Raw genomic sequence first — 16,777 nt, forward strand, 5'->3', positions numbered from 1 at the left:
AAGTAGAGTTTGGTCAAGTTGCAAAATTAAAATCTTATTGGGATTTCCACTGGAATTATGTTGAATTCATTTAAGAGTGATTTTTCCATACAACAGCCTCCTGTCCCTGAACAAGGAAGGATATGGAACTCCCATTAAGTGGCTGTGAGTAAGCCAATGAAATTAAACCAGATAATATGCACAGGGACTCACACTGCATATAATTTTTAAATTTACTCCTCATAACCAACACATGAAGTAGAGAATATTATTATTCCTGGTTTATAGAGAAGAAAATTAAGGCTAAGTGACTCGTATTACCCATCAACGGGGAGTAAAAAAAAAGGTCACAAAATTTTTGTTACATGGCTTCCCCCCACCCCATTCCTATTAAATGCAGAGTTCAACCTCCTACTTCATTTTCCAAATGCATCCATTACCAGAATTTACCTCTTTGTAAATCTCTGAGATTGCATGAAATGATTGCCTAATCTCTGCACTGACCGGTTCCAACCCAGTTAAACAAAACATGAACTTTAGAGTTTCCCACTTTCTATGAAATAGAATATAGCTCACAAAAGATAATCAGAGGCCAAGGTTGGCTCTAGGAAAATAGTTTTAAAAAAGGGAAAGAACAGTATTATTTTCTCCTTTAGGTTTCCTAACATTTCTTCCTAACAGATCAGGAACCACCCACCCAACCCCCCAAAAATCTAAACACATTTATTAACTGACCAATTCAGCCATATTTTATGCCAATAAAATGAAACTTACTTCTCCAGTTTTATACGTTAAAAAACCGCAGGCTCTAATCTGATACATTGACATATCAGTAAGTAAAGAATTGAAATAATTCAATGTATTAAGATTTAAAAAGATTAAAAAGAGGTTTAATAAATTTGAATTGGTTAGGGGAAAAGAATATTTTTCCTCTGCCCTTAAAATTGAGGTACAGATGCTGAAATGCTCTAGAATTCTGTATTTCTGAATTTATCTCATTTGGTAATCTAAAAATGTTAAATTCTTTTCTGATTAAAAACTGGTTATCTTTAGAGCTCAAATTCAATAGAAAACAAACCTTATTTTTGTTTAAAAGTGTTGAAACAAATGAAAACACAAAAACCATAAATATCTTCTGTTCCAAATATCTTCCTCCTTCTGACATGTCTCTTCTGTTAAAGAATTTGTTTTTTTTTTTCCCCTTAACACAAAAGGCAACTAAAAGCAAATGGATGGCTAACATTCCCATGATGTGCTTCAAGTTTTCCTAAGGAACAGTATGTTTCTTTTTTCTAAAAAGTAACTGTATCTCTCATATGTTACCTTGGATTTGCACAACTGTTGAGGTAGTAGTCTTTATGACTATAGTTGGAAAAATTAGTATCAAGGGGGCTCTTCCTTCTTAGAATCTGAGCCCATTCATTCACTTAAAAAAACGTGTTCCAAATGTTTATTGTACGGCCATCACTGTGATAGCCCACTTGACATCAAAGGGGGATAAAACAAAGTTCCTTCCTCAAAGGAGTCAAGCAACCGCAGGAATGACACTATGGACGTATCAGCTGAAAGCATGCACAGAACTCAGGCAGTGGGTATCTTGATCAAGCTGTAACCTTTACTCATCCCTGCTAAGATCAGGCATGTCTGCATATATTTGAAGATCTGAGGGAGAGGGCCCAACTTAAGTTATATCTTTGCTTGCTGAATAGTAGAACGTCTTAGTGGCAAATGAAATTTCATATTGTGAGACCATAAGTACAGTGCAAGAATTTAGAAAATGTAATATTATAAATTGATAAAATCAATGTGGATTGGTACCTTAAAAATATTTTTTTTCTCCAGATCCAACTTTATTAAAAGTGAGCCCAGAGCAGCAGGAGTCTTTTGCTTCACTCCCAGATTTACATCTTGAAAATGTTTCCCGACTTATTAAAAAAAATCTCCAGTGGGCATGACTGATTGTGTATCTTGGGCAGCAACAAAAGAAAATGAAGCAAATAAGTGGACCAGCCACATTCTTTTGTGGCCAGAAAGCAAGGGTGTTTTTATATTCTGACGGATAGTGCCGGAAGGACAAAGAAGATGCTTAAAGGTTTTCCATAGAATAAGTTGTGAAAAATCAAGCCTCAAGAAGAGAATAATAATGATTAATAATTGGAACAATGTAAGTTCAATTTCAGACTTAAAAGAGAAAAGTTAATACAAATTGCATAATTTTACGTTAGAATATCATATAACGGAATATCATTATATACAACAGAATAGAAACATAATAGAATGCTTAAATTTGTGTAAATTGTAATAGTAAGGGAGTGTTAATTGACGGATTCTTTATCAACTGACTTCTGTTGCATCTGCCTAAGTCAAGTGACTACAAGGAATGCAAGTGGACAGTCTCAAATTCAGCCCTTCCCTGATTTCTATAGGAAACCCACTCCTTCCAAGCACTTTGTGAGTTTACTAAGGACTAAGGATTTTTAGGGACGCAGGAATGTGTAACTCTAGGAGCCACTACCACCCAAGTTGTTAGAATATCTCCCCAGAGGTATCCAAGTATCTCAGTCAGTTGAGTGTCCTACACTTGATCTCAGCATAGGTCTCAATCTCAGGGTTAAAAAAAAAAAAAAAAAAGGACATCTCCCCAGTTCCACCATCTCTTCTTCCCATTCAATCTCCTGGCTATCTACAGTGTCTCCTTCCTGTGCAGCTCAGAATCTCTCCCCTGTGCAGAGAAATCTGGTTTTCTGAAGCCCACATCAGAAAACTCACATGTTCGAAACACACAGTTATTTGGAAGAACAACCATCCTTCAGGGTGGCAGGTAGCCCACCCCACCTTGGAAGGCAGCAGCAGTGACAAACAACAGAAATTTCCCAGTTACGTTCACAGTGATAAACTGTATTACTATCTGCTTCCCACAGCCGTACTCTTTATAAAATTCCTTAATCACGTCTTAATGATCACAAATCATACCTAAATTACTTGTAGATTATTCTCTCCCTAATGGGAATTTTCTATATTTTCAAGTATATGGAATAGAAAGGAACACACTTACAGCTAAAGTGCTTTTCTCTCATTATTTGTTAATCAGCTTAACAGCCTTGGGAAGCCTGGGACTTCCTGAGGAAGTTAGTTTATCCTCAGGAAGTTATTTCCTAGTCAAAGAGGAAGTAAACAGACGTGTTAACCTGATTTTTAAGGTCAGACTGTGTCCATGACTGTAAAGGGCAAATATTTCCAGTATCAGGTTATTCTCTCTAAAATGTTGGTCCCCAACCCCTTCCATATGCCCTTTGTGCCTTCGATGAGCTCAAAAGTCAGCCTTTTAGCGTAAAACCCTCCAAATAACCCAAAGAAAGGTGGTGGGTATAAAATGTCATAGAGCGATGGCCTATTTGTCACTGACATAGTACAAAAACTGTGCAGCCACTCTCAAACTAAATATTTTAGTGAAACACTAGATTTTCAAAGCACTTTGGGAATGTATTCAATATCGTCTAGAAGGGGTCTCTTTAGACGCCTCCATTTTCCCCTACGTGAACCCAGACAGATTTTTCCAAGCTCCCCACAGCCTTACACACCACGCTGTACCTTCCTCTCCACCCTTCCACCTTCTGTCCACACGGGACAAGCTAAGTCCCAGGGTGCCCTGACACCTTTTCCCAATTGCTTCAAACCATGCCCCTCTCCCTTCCTCTCCAACTGCAGCCCCTCTTCAGACCACTCAAGACACAATCTTATACGGCCCTGCATTACTGTTGAACTGATTCAGTGTTCATTCCCCCCAGAACTTGCTAAGGTTCTGACAGCAGTGGGTCTCGCCATAATACCAAGTTCCATGAGGGGCCAAAGAGCTAATGGCAATATTGTGAAAGACGCTTGTTTAAGGCAACAGAGAATGACAGGGACTCAGGAGCTGCAGGGTAGATGCCCCACCTGAATCCATTAAATTAAACCCAAAAGTAGTTTCGAAAAATCTTCAAGGAGGAAAAAACACATCTGAGGGGTCATTCTCTGTGCTGCCAGTCTGGGACTGACATACATTTTGTAGTCTCTCCGTAAATGCCTAAACAAATGGATTTAAACCTCCATTGAATTAAATTATTGAGATTACTGGTAAGATATCCTAGAAATGATCCAAGCCTTCCCTGCAAATACACTTAGTTGTATTTAGGTGTCTAAGGCTGAAACCTATCAATTATTTATTGAGTGTTTTTTTTGCAAATGACAGACTAGAGATGAGAGAAACACGGAATAGTTTTACACACGGGATTAGAATGCTAAAGATCTTACATTTTCTCTCCTAACTCTCCATAAAGACACTGACAGACACCGGAGGTCTCAATTAAGTATTACTTTAAGATGTCCTTAAACACACACACACACACACACACACACACACTCTCACATACAGAAACCTAATTTTCTTCTGAGACTATTAAATGACATTTTTGCCATTCTGGATGACCCATTTTGGAAGATGATTCCTTTAAGAAATTAAACTTAGTTCTTGAGTCCGAGATGGTATTTAGGGTTTCATTACACATTTTTAGGCTTATATAACAATTTTGTGGATACCAAGCTGATGAGTTTTCCACTGCTTAAACTAATCCTCAAATGCAAATTTGACTTCTTTATTAAATTGGGCACATTGAATCTATAATATGTTCAAATCACCCACTGTAATTAGTGCAGGTTTCAAACGTCACCTAACTTACAATTAGGCAGTAGTTAGAAACTTGGCCATGAAGCACGGACTTGTTAATTTAATTACCAGAACACACTAAGCTTCAACAGCTAAAGCCTTGTAAGGTTTTCCTAAATAATCCTGAAATTTTCAGAAATAGATTAAGTTTGAAATTTAATTTTTTTACTTTTATTTTTTTAAGTATTTTTATTTTTTTTTTTGATAGAGAGAGATCACAAGTGGGCAGAGAGGCAGGCAGAGAGAGAGGGGGAAGCAGGCTCCCTGCTGAGCAGAGAACCTGATGTGGGGCTCCATCCCAGGGCCCTGAGATCATGACCTGAGCCAAAAGCATAGGCTTTAACCCACTGAGCCACCCACATGCCCTGAAATTTAATTTTTAAAGGCAAAACAAATCTTTATAATAATCAATCATTACCTACTTCATAAACAGAGTAAAACCTCCTAAAAGTAATTTTCTGACTTTGGAATCTCTCCCTCCCATAAGGTCCCCCAAAACCACCCTTCCAGTTTGAATAGATGTCATCTTATCACGATTTTTAAAGGTCCTTTTCCTGTGTCATTTACTTTCCCCACTTCTGTACTTTTTGTTCCTCTTCCTTTATTATATGCTTCTACTCTGTTTTCTCTTGTGTCATGGATTGAGTTCCATTTGACTGTAATAGTCTGCTTCAAGGCATAATTCCAGCCTTGCAAGGCACATGCTCTAAGATTGATATCTTCCACCTGTGTACATTTCCAATTAAAGAATAACTGCTTGGCTCAGTTTTAAAGTAAAAAGGAGCAATGTAACTAGTGAGTACTTTTATATTACATGCACTATAGATCCTATATCATGATTAATTTAAATATCAAGTTCAAATCCTAAGTCTGTCTGATATAGCATGTCAAGGACACAATTATGATAACCTACAAATTAACCCTTCAACAGTTCAGTAAAAGTTAGCTTGGAATATTGAAGTTTGCCTTCAATAAGAATTTAAAGTAAATTTCTAAACTATGCATAGACCAGCTTTCCATGTATAATACTGACAACTGAGATACAATTATGGGTTGGCATTTTGAAAAGGTACTTCTCATAAGAACTTTCAAAATGTAATTTGATATAAACGTATAAAAATGATTAGCATGAAATTCTTAATAGTTGCATAGGACAACTTCAAAACAAACATTAAGAAAAAAACCTTACTCAGAAGTCAGTGCTTATAACCATCTTTGCCTGTTACTAATTTTCCGACTTTGGGTCACACTGATGCTTTCCCGGTTTCCTTACTGTCACCCACCAAATGAAAATATGTTTACCTCCTTCTCGAGAGCAATGTGACGATGAAAACAGCTGACCGCAGTGATTCTCATGAAAGACCAGGAGTAGCATGAAATAACATGTATCCCCCAAAATGTGTGTTGAATTCGTTGGATGGTCAAAAAGGCTTTTGTGTAGGGAAATGAAATCTACCTTGAATTAAAAGCATCATCTTTCTCTTCCTGAGTGACCCATGTCAATGTTGTTCGAGAAGTACACTCAAGAAGGAGAAAAAAGATAATATATGGAGGACAAAGAGAAGAAAGCAAAGCCCAGTTCCTGGGTGTTTTCAAAATAACTGCATTGAGAATTGGTCTAATTGGGGCACAGAAAACACATTAACCCATGACTGTGAAAATAAAGCAGTGATTGTCGGTACCACGGAAAGGACTCTTTTTTTTTTTTTTTACCAACTCAATTCATTCATGGCTCAAATGAATCATTTTGTAAAATTAATTTCCCTCAGGGAGTTCATTAAATAAGCAGTTTCACAAAACAATATTCAGTGAATTTACTGAAAGGCTATTTTATAATCATGAGCCAACTTAAAGGTAGTATTTCCATCTCCAAGTGAGAAGCCAACCTATCTAAGTGGGTTGAGATCCTTTTTCCACTTGAAATAGACCTTCTCCTCCCATTGGAAGTACTGCTCTATTTGAACTCAAGTCTTCCTCAAACTCTTCTGGACGGCCTGCCTCCTCCCGTCAACCAGCTCAAAATAAGCAGCTCGCAGGTGGACCAAGCAGAATTAAAGAGTTTCACATTTAGAAGGAAATAGTTTTTTTAAAGGTCATGCTTCTTCCTGATTTGACCATCTCTCACCGAAACAACACAGGGTCAAACTCCTGCTCGACAATTTATTAGGTGTGTAATATTGAGCAAATCTCTTTATTTCTCTGTGCCTCAGGGATTTCTTTGTAAAACGAGTGTATTAGATCAGAAAATTGCCAGGGCCTTTGTAGCTCCAAAAAAATCCTATGATGCCATATTTGGCTGGCTTGATAACAACATTTATAAGCCATCTCACCTATAAATTGTGTTGTCAGTGAGTTCAATATCTGAACTTGAAGAGGTTTAAGGAGCAGCTAGATGAAGCTGACTGTTCCTCAGCCAATTACACTGGCCTCTGAACTAATGGTGTCACCTTCCCCCAGCTCAAGAGAAGTCAGAGTTGTCGAGATGCCACCATTAAAGCCACAACCTCATAACCCTGTTCTGAGAAAGAAGCCCCAGCTGAGCTTACTATTTCCAGGAAGCTTCTTCATGATCCAACACAATCCAACTGATTCTGTTTCAGTCCTTTCAGGCTGGCTGCCGTGTGCTCTATTCTAACCACGGGCTGGACGTGACTTTCATAGCTGGATGTCAAAGGCTATTCCTCCTAGTACAAGGGAGAACACCCCATGGATGAGAAAGACTGAAAAAAAGTGTAACAGAAAGAATAGCAACACAACTGGAAAGAATTAAGCTGTGGCTTATGATGCTGGAATGCAGATTTTGTTGGGGAAAATGGAATGTTTCCAGCTTTCTGCACTTGAACCCAAACCCCCTACAGTGTCAGGAAATCAGGAACTTAAACTGTCACAAGAAATATAATGGGGTTTAAAGAAAACCTATAACATTTATCAAGGAGAAATCTCTGCAGGCTGCCAATTCCTTAAAAGGGGTGTGGGTTTAGACTCACAAAATTAAGATGCACAAAGATTTTGCATGAGACTTCGGAATGCAACACTACCATTTAGGTGAAAAAAAAAAAAACAATTCTCTGTTGGATTAAAAATGAATTGTACCATCGTCTGTGCCCTCCATGCCTAGTGGAACAGCCTGATGACCCAAAGTGGATGAGTGGGAACATCAGGAAGATGGCAAGGACATGAGTCCTTACATTTACTAGAATGAATAGATGTGAACAAGGCTTTAACCAACAATCAGGCTTGGTTGCTAAAAACTTAAAATCCAAGCTGTGGTTAGAGACTCTCCAGGAAAAGCTGTATTTAAAAAAAAAAAAAAAAAAAGTTTTGAGAAACTTGTCTATCCTCTGTTATGTCTTCCAGAACTTTCCAGGAGAGTATGTACTAGGAGAAGTCCACTCTGACCAGACACCACTTGCGGGGCTGTGAACACTGCTGGCCCAGAGATTCCTTATGATGTTTTCAGAGCAGTGCTGGCCCAGAGGCTGGAGCATCTCGAGAGAAGCTTTCAGCCAGCAGCCCTGCTCTCTGTATGGCCAAGACCCACACTCCTAAGGGGTCTTCTCACCATTGTTCAAGACTTCTCCCCAGAGGTGGGAGGCAGCACTTTCCAAGAGTAGTTTGTACTGATTTACATGCAAGTCTGAAGGCCAGGTAGAAGCAGCAGCTTCTGACAACCATTTCATGGGTCTAGTTCCATGACTTTCAGCAAATGTTCTGTGTTGTGAAACTTCCACCACGATCCAACTTTAGAACACGGTCATCTCTCCAGTCAGATCTCTGGTGTCTGTCACAGTTAATTCCCATTCCCACCACCAGCCCCAGGTTGGTGCATGGTATGTGGGTGCCCTTCCCTCCCCTCAGCTCCCATGTCCTCAGGTCAGGCGCCCCCCACCCCCCGCCTCACCTGCACAGCACAGGTTCCTTAGTGCTTCGTGGCAAGACACAACGACTCTACCATTGGCTATCGTGTGGAGGCTGGACACCAAGGCACAAGGTACATGCGTGTACATACCTCCCACCCAGGCCGGGAATTGATATAATACTTTCCCCATCCAGCCCACCAGAGAGAAATCCAACTCTGCTCCCCAAGGCTTCCAACTCAGCTATTACAGGTATGGCCATGATTTGCAAAGGCTGCAGGAAAACCAAATATTGTCCTTCATGACAAATCTCATTTTTAGAAATCAGTACCACTCAGACCTTTAACGTGAGAATCCTGCCTGTTTCTTAAAGAGGATATTGTTAATTTCAGAGGTGAAAAGTCCTCTTAAGACGATCAAAGAAGTGAAGAAAGCAATGGTAGGGAAACCACTTCTGCAAAACCGGTTATACCACTCGCCCAACACTTTCTTAACAACCAAGGTTAAACATGGTTCTAGAAACAGTGGGAAGAAAACCAGAGAACCATTTTTCAATTGGTTCCACAGAAAGTCGTGTCGGTTTCTGTTTCTTGGCACACAATGGCTAGTAGGTGCTTTCTGGTAGGAGCAAATTTGTATACCATTGGATAAACCCACTTTGTGGAGGTCCGAGAATGGGACACCACAATCCTGAGAGGCAGACCAGGACTCTGTCACCTGTGCATTGAGAAAACGAATGCTGGCTGGTGTTCCATCTTGAAAACCCAGCCTGAGAGCAAGATTACTCTGCAGAAGACATCCCTGAAATACAGTTTTATGGAAATAGCACCCACACCTAATTTATTTGAAAATATTTTTTTACTTCTATTGATTAAAAAACAGTAGAAAAATGGATTCATACATAAAACAGTAAAAAAAAAAAAACCTTAATTTTGCAGATACACACACACACACAAAATGGATAGCATCTTCCATAGAGATGGGGTTTTTCCATTTAAGAGCTGGAAGAAATAACTTCTATTAATTTAGCCCAGTTGCTAAAATTTCTGTTTCACATAAACATCATATTTTCTCATTTTTCTCTCCTGAGTTTACCCTCAGAATGGTAGGAAATGCATTGTGACAAAAATGTATAAAACATTGGCTGAGTCTCACATCAAAAGAATTTTCCTAAGGAAAAAGCAGCATAAGATGAAAATTTGAAATCCCTATAGAGGGTTTTTTTTTTTCTTGAAGCATAAAAAGAAGACATTTTTCATGCATGAAGTCCCACAGTCCCCTCCCCCAACCCTTGCAACAGAGCCCATACAGTTTCATAATCTCTGTTTTTGAAAAAGAGAAAACAATAATATGAACATTTAAACCTGGAGAGGCAAACACAGAGATATTATCTCACAAACTTTTAACTTCTGATTTTCACAGCCACTCCAAGTAGCCAAACTATGACTATAACAAGAGTGACTAAAATCATGGTAGAAAGAAGTGATTATCTTACAAAACAAAAATTTCTGATAAGAGAGAACTGTAAGTCAATATGTTATGTTGAATTGATTTCTACTCAGGCTCCTAAAAATGGAGGCCTCAAAACAAATGTCTAGAGTCAATTTACCTGACTTGCACGTTACCGTAACTACATTTCAAGAATGACCTAGTGCTCTGATTGAATTAACAGGCAGAAAATTCAAACTGGATTTCTACTGGGTGGTTTGCAGCCCTGAGGAGAACAACCTGATCTGTCTGCCTTCAAATGCTGGTGAAATAATCCTAAGGCATTAAACATCAAGGAATATAATCCCATTATAAAAGCTCTTCATACATCACTCTGTTTGAAACACATCAAGTCAAAGAATACCCAAAGAGAAGCCATCCACACAAGGGATCAACCCCCATCATTCACACACACACGGTCACACAGATCAAGAACAACCAAACACTGAGACCAAGGTCATGGGGTTACTCTTCTTAATACTGCAAGCAGCATAAAGTAAGCCTCAAGACAGAGTATAGACATGAACCTCCACACACCCTGCACATTTGAAGAAAGTGGGCTCTACACATGATCACCTCACCTTGGGTCTTCTATTATAAGCAGCATCGATGTCTTACACCGGACCTGCATTCAACCATTAATTTAGAAGGAACTCTTCTTCAGAAAAGAACTCACTTAATTGTGTTTAACATTAAAATAAAAACAACTAATTCCATCATTGAGCCAGCTTTCCAGTAAATAACTACCACAGAAACAGTGATCCCCGCATGCAAACAAGTAATACCACAAATGCTTCTGCACCATGCAGAGCAATTAATTCCAACATGGATTACAACATAGAGTGAAAATCTGTATCAAGACTATCAACAGAGCTGGTCTTTGCCTTGATAGGCAGGACTTTCCACGTATTCTTTAAATAATCAAACAAACCTCTTCCCCCATCCCCACATAATGGTTAATTCAAGTTCTACAAATCACATGATTGTGACCCTCCCATTGTCCATATCTTGAATTCCAAGTGGGCCTATTTTGAAAGTTCTTGCAGGAACTTTCAACTACAACATGGGAATTTTATAATCACAGTGTTTTCCACACTGAGAAACAAGACAGATAACATCATGAAGGCTCCCCAGACATCAGCCTATTATCTTTTCACAAAATAACAGCATTTGCCTTAGAATTGAGACACTTGACTCCTATCGAAACTCCTTCATCAGTCTGCAACAACAGAGCAACAAAAAAGCAACTCGGGAAACCCTTTGCCTTCTCATTTTTAAGAATCTCATATGCTCTCACTCAGTAGAACAGAACTGAGACTCACATTTTATTTGTCTTCCAAAAATAGTCTGCACTGTGAACACAGGGAGAGAGATAATGAAGACCAGATGCCTACCTTCACTGGTAGCCACATTCTTCTGGGCTTGGGTCGGCGTGTGATCTGTACTTGAACTCACGTCGGATGAGATGCTTGAGCTGCCTTTGCCTAGAGAAAACAGGAATGAGCAGCTTTTGAGTTTTGTAACTTCAGAAATGGACCATGCCATCCACTCTGTCCCATACCGAGCCATATCGCTTGCTTCCAAGAAAGGAGCCATAATACCAGGAAGGGAGTTTATTAGGCTTCTTGCCTCTTGCATCAAATATCTGACCCATATGAGTGGAACCAAAGCCCTATTACATACAGTATAGCTCAACTAATTATAAAACATGTGATAGCGTAATCTCATTTTGGCATATGTGTGAATAAGAAAAGACATGTGGGAAACTCATCTACAGTATTAATTTTTTATTTGCAACTATAGACTATCCATTTCCCAGTAGAGGACAAAAGCACATCTAAGAATGAGGCATTATCCAAATATTAAGAACCTGCTGGCTCCAAACAGTTGTATCACCTTAAAAACCAAATTCCCTGTTTTAATAGGTTCTTCTTTAAAAAAACAAACAAAAAATGCTTACATATCTAATGCAGTAGTTATCAAGCAGGATGTTCTTCCCTCAAGGGGACATTTGGCAAAGTCTGGTGCCATTTTCAGTTGTCACAACTGGGGAAGGAATGCTACTGGCACCTAGTAGGGAGAGGTCAGCGATTCTGCCAAACATCTTACAACACACAGAACAACTCCCACAAGAAAGAATTCTCCAGCACAAAACATCAATCATGCCAAGGTTGAAAAACCCTGGTATAAATAATCGCACTTTAGCTGACAGCCGAGTTTCTACTCTTCCTCCATTTAATATGAAGAGAGACACGAACGTCACTAAATATTCTCAAAGTGTCATACAGAAGATGGTAAATATGAACCATACTCACTACCGAGTGAGGGAAGGGTCAGTGACTGCCGTGAGCAGAGTTGTAAGATCACTCCCCTGGTACCTGCCACAGATTCAATGTCCCCCACCCCAACCCCTCAATTCATCTTAAAACCTAACCACCAGGGGGATGGTTTTAGGAGGTGGAACCTCTGGGAGGGGGTTAAAGCATAAGGATGGAGACTTCACGAATGGGATTAGTGCCCGAACAGAAGAGGCCCCTGAGAGCTCCCTGGTCCCTTCCATCATGTAAACACATACGAAAAATATAGCCATCCATAGGCCAAGAAGCAGGCTCTCCCCACACACCTTGCTCTTGGAATTTTCAGCCTCCAGAAGCATAAGAATTAGATTTCTGTTGTCATATGCCACTAGTCTGTGGTTTTTTTTTTTTTTTTTTTAGCCACTTCAATAGTCTAAACTGATGCCCATGTCTTTGATAATCTCTTCCCTCAAGAGTAGGCAGAACCTGTAACTTGCCTCTAAGCAACAGAATATGGCAAAGGTGAAGGGGTTTGGCAGAAGCAATTAATTTCCCAATGAGTTGACTTTCATCAAAAGGGAGGTTACCCTGGATGGGCCTCGCCTAATTAGGTGAGCTCTCTCCAAGAGTCTAGAGAAGAGACCCTGGTGACTGGATCTGAAGAAGCAAGCCACTTTGAGTTCTGCTGCTGTGAGGAAATGAATGCGGCCAACAGCCCGGTGAGCATGGAAGAGGGCTCACCCAAGTCTCAGAGGAGAGCACTTTAGCTGACAGCCGAGTTTCTTGATCACAACAAGTCTGTGAGACCAGAAAAAAACTCCCAGCTGATCCAGGCCCAGAATTCTGACCCCCAAAACTGCAAGATAATAAATGTATCTTGTTGGGGCACCTGGGTGGCTCAGTGAGTTAAAGCCTCTGCCTTCAGCTCAGGTCACGATCCGAGGGTTCTAGGTCGAGCCCCGCATCGTGCTCTCTGCTCGGCAGGGAGCCTGCTTCCTCTGCCTGCCTCTCTGCCTACCTGTGATCTCTATCAAATAAATAAATAAATAAAATCTTTTAAAAAAATAAAAAATAAATGTATCTTGCAGTAAGCTACTGTTAAGTTTGTGGTCCTTGTCATGCGACAAGAGAAAACTAATATAATGACCTTCCAATTCTATCACAAATGAGTTCTTTTTGCTTCACACGGTATGATCGGGACTCTTACGTGTGGCTGAGAAACACATTCCCGGTAGTGTTTCCTGTGTAGTGGCACACACCCCAGTTTGGGAGTGAGCCTACCTCAAAACACAGAGCTGAAAAGCACAGATGAGCTTCGCTTAAAGAGCTTCTGGGATTTGTTTGGCAATGTTGGGAGTAACGGAACACACCAAGGTCATGGGTGATACCACCTGAGCAGGAACCTCAAAGGGCATTTTCTCCCTTTACCACTGTCCATGGCTCACAGTGACTTCTGGCTCTGAGACAAGTCTGTTATTCCTGTTGTCCCTTCCCATTGCACATCCTCCTCCCTGAGAGTTAGCCAAGATGACGCAGCAACTCTTCATTGGTCTGTGCTAGCCCATTCTGTGGCCTGGCCGTGGTTGCCATTCACCTGCCATGGTTCACCTTCGGACAGGGTGGACATATTAGTCCAGGTGTGTAGTTAGAAGTATGTCAGTGTGGTCTCTAACCTCAGTCTGCTACTCCCTTTTTTTTTGACCTTGGACACTCCCTTCTTCTCCAGGAGGCTCAGTCTCCACAGGTGGCAGGAGAGAAGGTTGGACTGAGCGATTCCCAGTGGCTCAAATAGTCTATGATTCTCTGAGTCCATCACAGTCCTCCTCAAACCCAAGTAATGCCAATACTCCCTTTAATATGGCAAAAAGCACTGCTGTTCAGCACTAATGAAGACTTAAATTATTTTTAGTATACCGTTATTTAGTGATGCACAAATGGAAATCTAAAAATAAACTCCATATGCTTTAACTCTGATTCAACAATAAGACCAAAACAAAGTAACGAATTAAACACAAAAACAAGAAAGTCCATAAAATTCAAATTAACAGCGTTAATTTAATGTGGCAGATGATGTTATTTTGCAGAGAGATTAAATTGCCTTACAAAATGTAAATATAGAACTTGCTGTTAAAGCCAATATTCTCTTGGTTTGGGCATACCCATACTACCCCCCCCTCCACAGTGAGGGCTTGGCTTGCCCACCATTTTCCTGCATTCAATCTCAGGACTCCTTCCTCCCCGAACACAATGACACACCACTGGGCCTTCCCTCAGTCTGAATGTTTCACTCACGATCTTTAAGTCTGCTCCTCTTTTATTCCTTCTTGGCCCATAAGCATCAAAGTAGAATTCTTGCCTTAAAAGGCAGATGTAAACGTGGACAATGAAATCTTGTGGCAGGACTCACGAAGAAAGGGGAACCAGTATACAATGATTTATTGTTTTTATGATTGTCATCAAAACGAAAGCACAAAGTAAAACAAATTCCAGAGGAAATACTCAGACAGGTCTGAAAACAGAATGCAGACCCCCTCAGGGGACCACAAACTCCAATTAAAGAAATGCTGGTCCATGAAGAAAGGGAAGAAGATAAAATATATATATATATATATATATATATATATATATATATATATATATATATAAAATCAATGATATTTATAATAACAGCTGTATATGCTGTGCCATGTAGTTTAGTAAATACTTTAACTGTGGTGAATAGTCCATGTGCCCTGTGGCTATGTTCTGCAATCACTTTTTCATTACTGCCTTCCCCCCACCAAGGAAAATTTCTGGACTTTTTTCGTAATTATCGTCCAAGAGAAATTGTAATTTAGCCAATATACTGTATAACTATTACAAGCTCTGTGTAGATCTCTGGTTTTTACATAAAAAGGAGTTCTCAACACCCCCCCCAATTTAAGAACCAATTTCTGTCCCTTTGAGAACATGCGCTTTTGATAGCACAACACTGAGTATTTAACAGATTAACTAATTAAGGAAAGCAAGGTAATAGAGAAATACCATCCACTCTCGTTACTCATGGTAGTTGTGTTCTACAAAGTCACCACGAACCATGAGCCAACGTGGAGCACCACGTGTGGCTCCATCTCACGGCCAGGCAGTCATGCCCAAGCCATAGCCAAGAGTTTAACCAACTGAGTCATCCAGTCGCCCCTTGTCTCTTAATTTTATTTTTTTTTAAGATTTATTTATTTGACAGAGAGAGATCACAAGTAGGCAGAGAGGCAGGCAGACAGAGAGGAGGAAGCAGGCTCCCGGCTGAGCAGAGAGCCCGATGCAGGGCTCTATCCCAGGACCCTGGGATCATGACCTGAGCTGAAGGCAGAGGCTTAACCCACTGAGCCACCCAGTCACCCCTTCTCTCTTCATTTTAAACCTGCAAAACTAAGTTTCTTCTCTCTTCTCCTTCCCAGTGCCCAGGCTGATTTTGTAAATGCAGGTATTTAAAACAAGACATCCAGACATTCCATTGTGATTTATTGATAATGTGAGGAAGGTAAAGGGTGAAATAGAAAGACTGATCAATACATGACAAGAAAAGGAACCAATGGGTCCTACGATCTTCAACATTCTTAAGAGTCCAAGAAATTACTTGCAAAATTGATCCCTTATATAACTTCCAGATTATATGCATTGAATTCATTCCTGTGGGTTTCAGCCACAGACTTCTGATATGAAATCCACAAACAAGCACGTAGGCCGGCGTGGGGGCCTCAGCCCGTTACATTTCCGGTTCCTTGCCGTACCTTGTTTTCAAGCCGCTGTTGGCACACCATGACAGCCTGGTTTAATTAAATGAAAGAGAATTTTTTTCAATATCTTAGAATTAGATCACGGGAGTGGTGGGTCATATTTGTGTGTTGAGTTCACTCTTATCTTCCTGATTGTTATCTTGAGATAATTTCTTACCTTCTTTGATCCATAGTTCAAGTGTCTCTACATAAAGAATAATATTAGTTATCTCAAAGCATGATCTGGCTTAATCCCCAAACCAGGTGCACACTGGGTTTTGAAAAGAAACTGATACTGTGAAAGCCTATTAGCTCTTTCAGGCTAAAGGGGAGAGGGGGATTTAGCAAAGGAATTCTCCAGAGTCAGAGACCCTGAAGGAGAGGGAAATGAGGGATCAAATCCTAAACACTCTGCTTTCTTTTATTGTGAGCAAAAATCAGTAGATGGTGCCTTTTGTGTCTGCGTCTCCCCTAGAGAAGACTGAACAGGAGATGAAAAGGTTGAGAGGAAAAAAAGGAAAGGAAACAGAAGGGGAACCCTCAGCCCTGATGCTCTTTTTATTTCAAGCCATTTAATGCCCTAACTGGTGGTGTCCTTCTGCCAGTTTCTCAAAGTGCTTAGCAAGTGATCTCAGGGCCACTGAGCAGGATACACACATCTGTAATGCACTGGAAGTCCGGGGCAGTGCTGGAAAA

General features: G+C 40.1%; 1 protein-coding gene across 1 annotated transcript in view; it reads right to left on the minus strand.

Annotated features, from left to right (window-relative positions):
- The window catches only part of FBXL7 (F-box and leucine rich repeat protein 7), a 369,381-nt gene that overhangs the window by 264,404 nt on the left and 88,200 nt on the right, over nucleotides 1-16,777 (minus strand). Inside the window, exon 2 of the mRNA XM_032337733.1 lies at nucleotides 11,424-11,513. Within this exon, the coding sequence (XP_032193624.1) occupies nucleotides 11,424-11,513 (90 nt within the window). The remainder of the gene's footprint in view (nucleotides 1-11,423; nucleotides 11,514-16,777) is intronic.

The sequence above is a fragment of the Mustela erminea genome, chromosome 3 (genome assembly GCF_009829155.1).
Source record: "Mustela erminea isolate mMusErm1 chromosome 3, mMusErm1.Pri, whole genome shotgun sequence".
Taxonomy (NCBI): domain Eukaryota; kingdom Metazoa; phylum Chordata; class Mammalia; order Carnivora; family Mustelidae; genus Mustela; species Mustela erminea.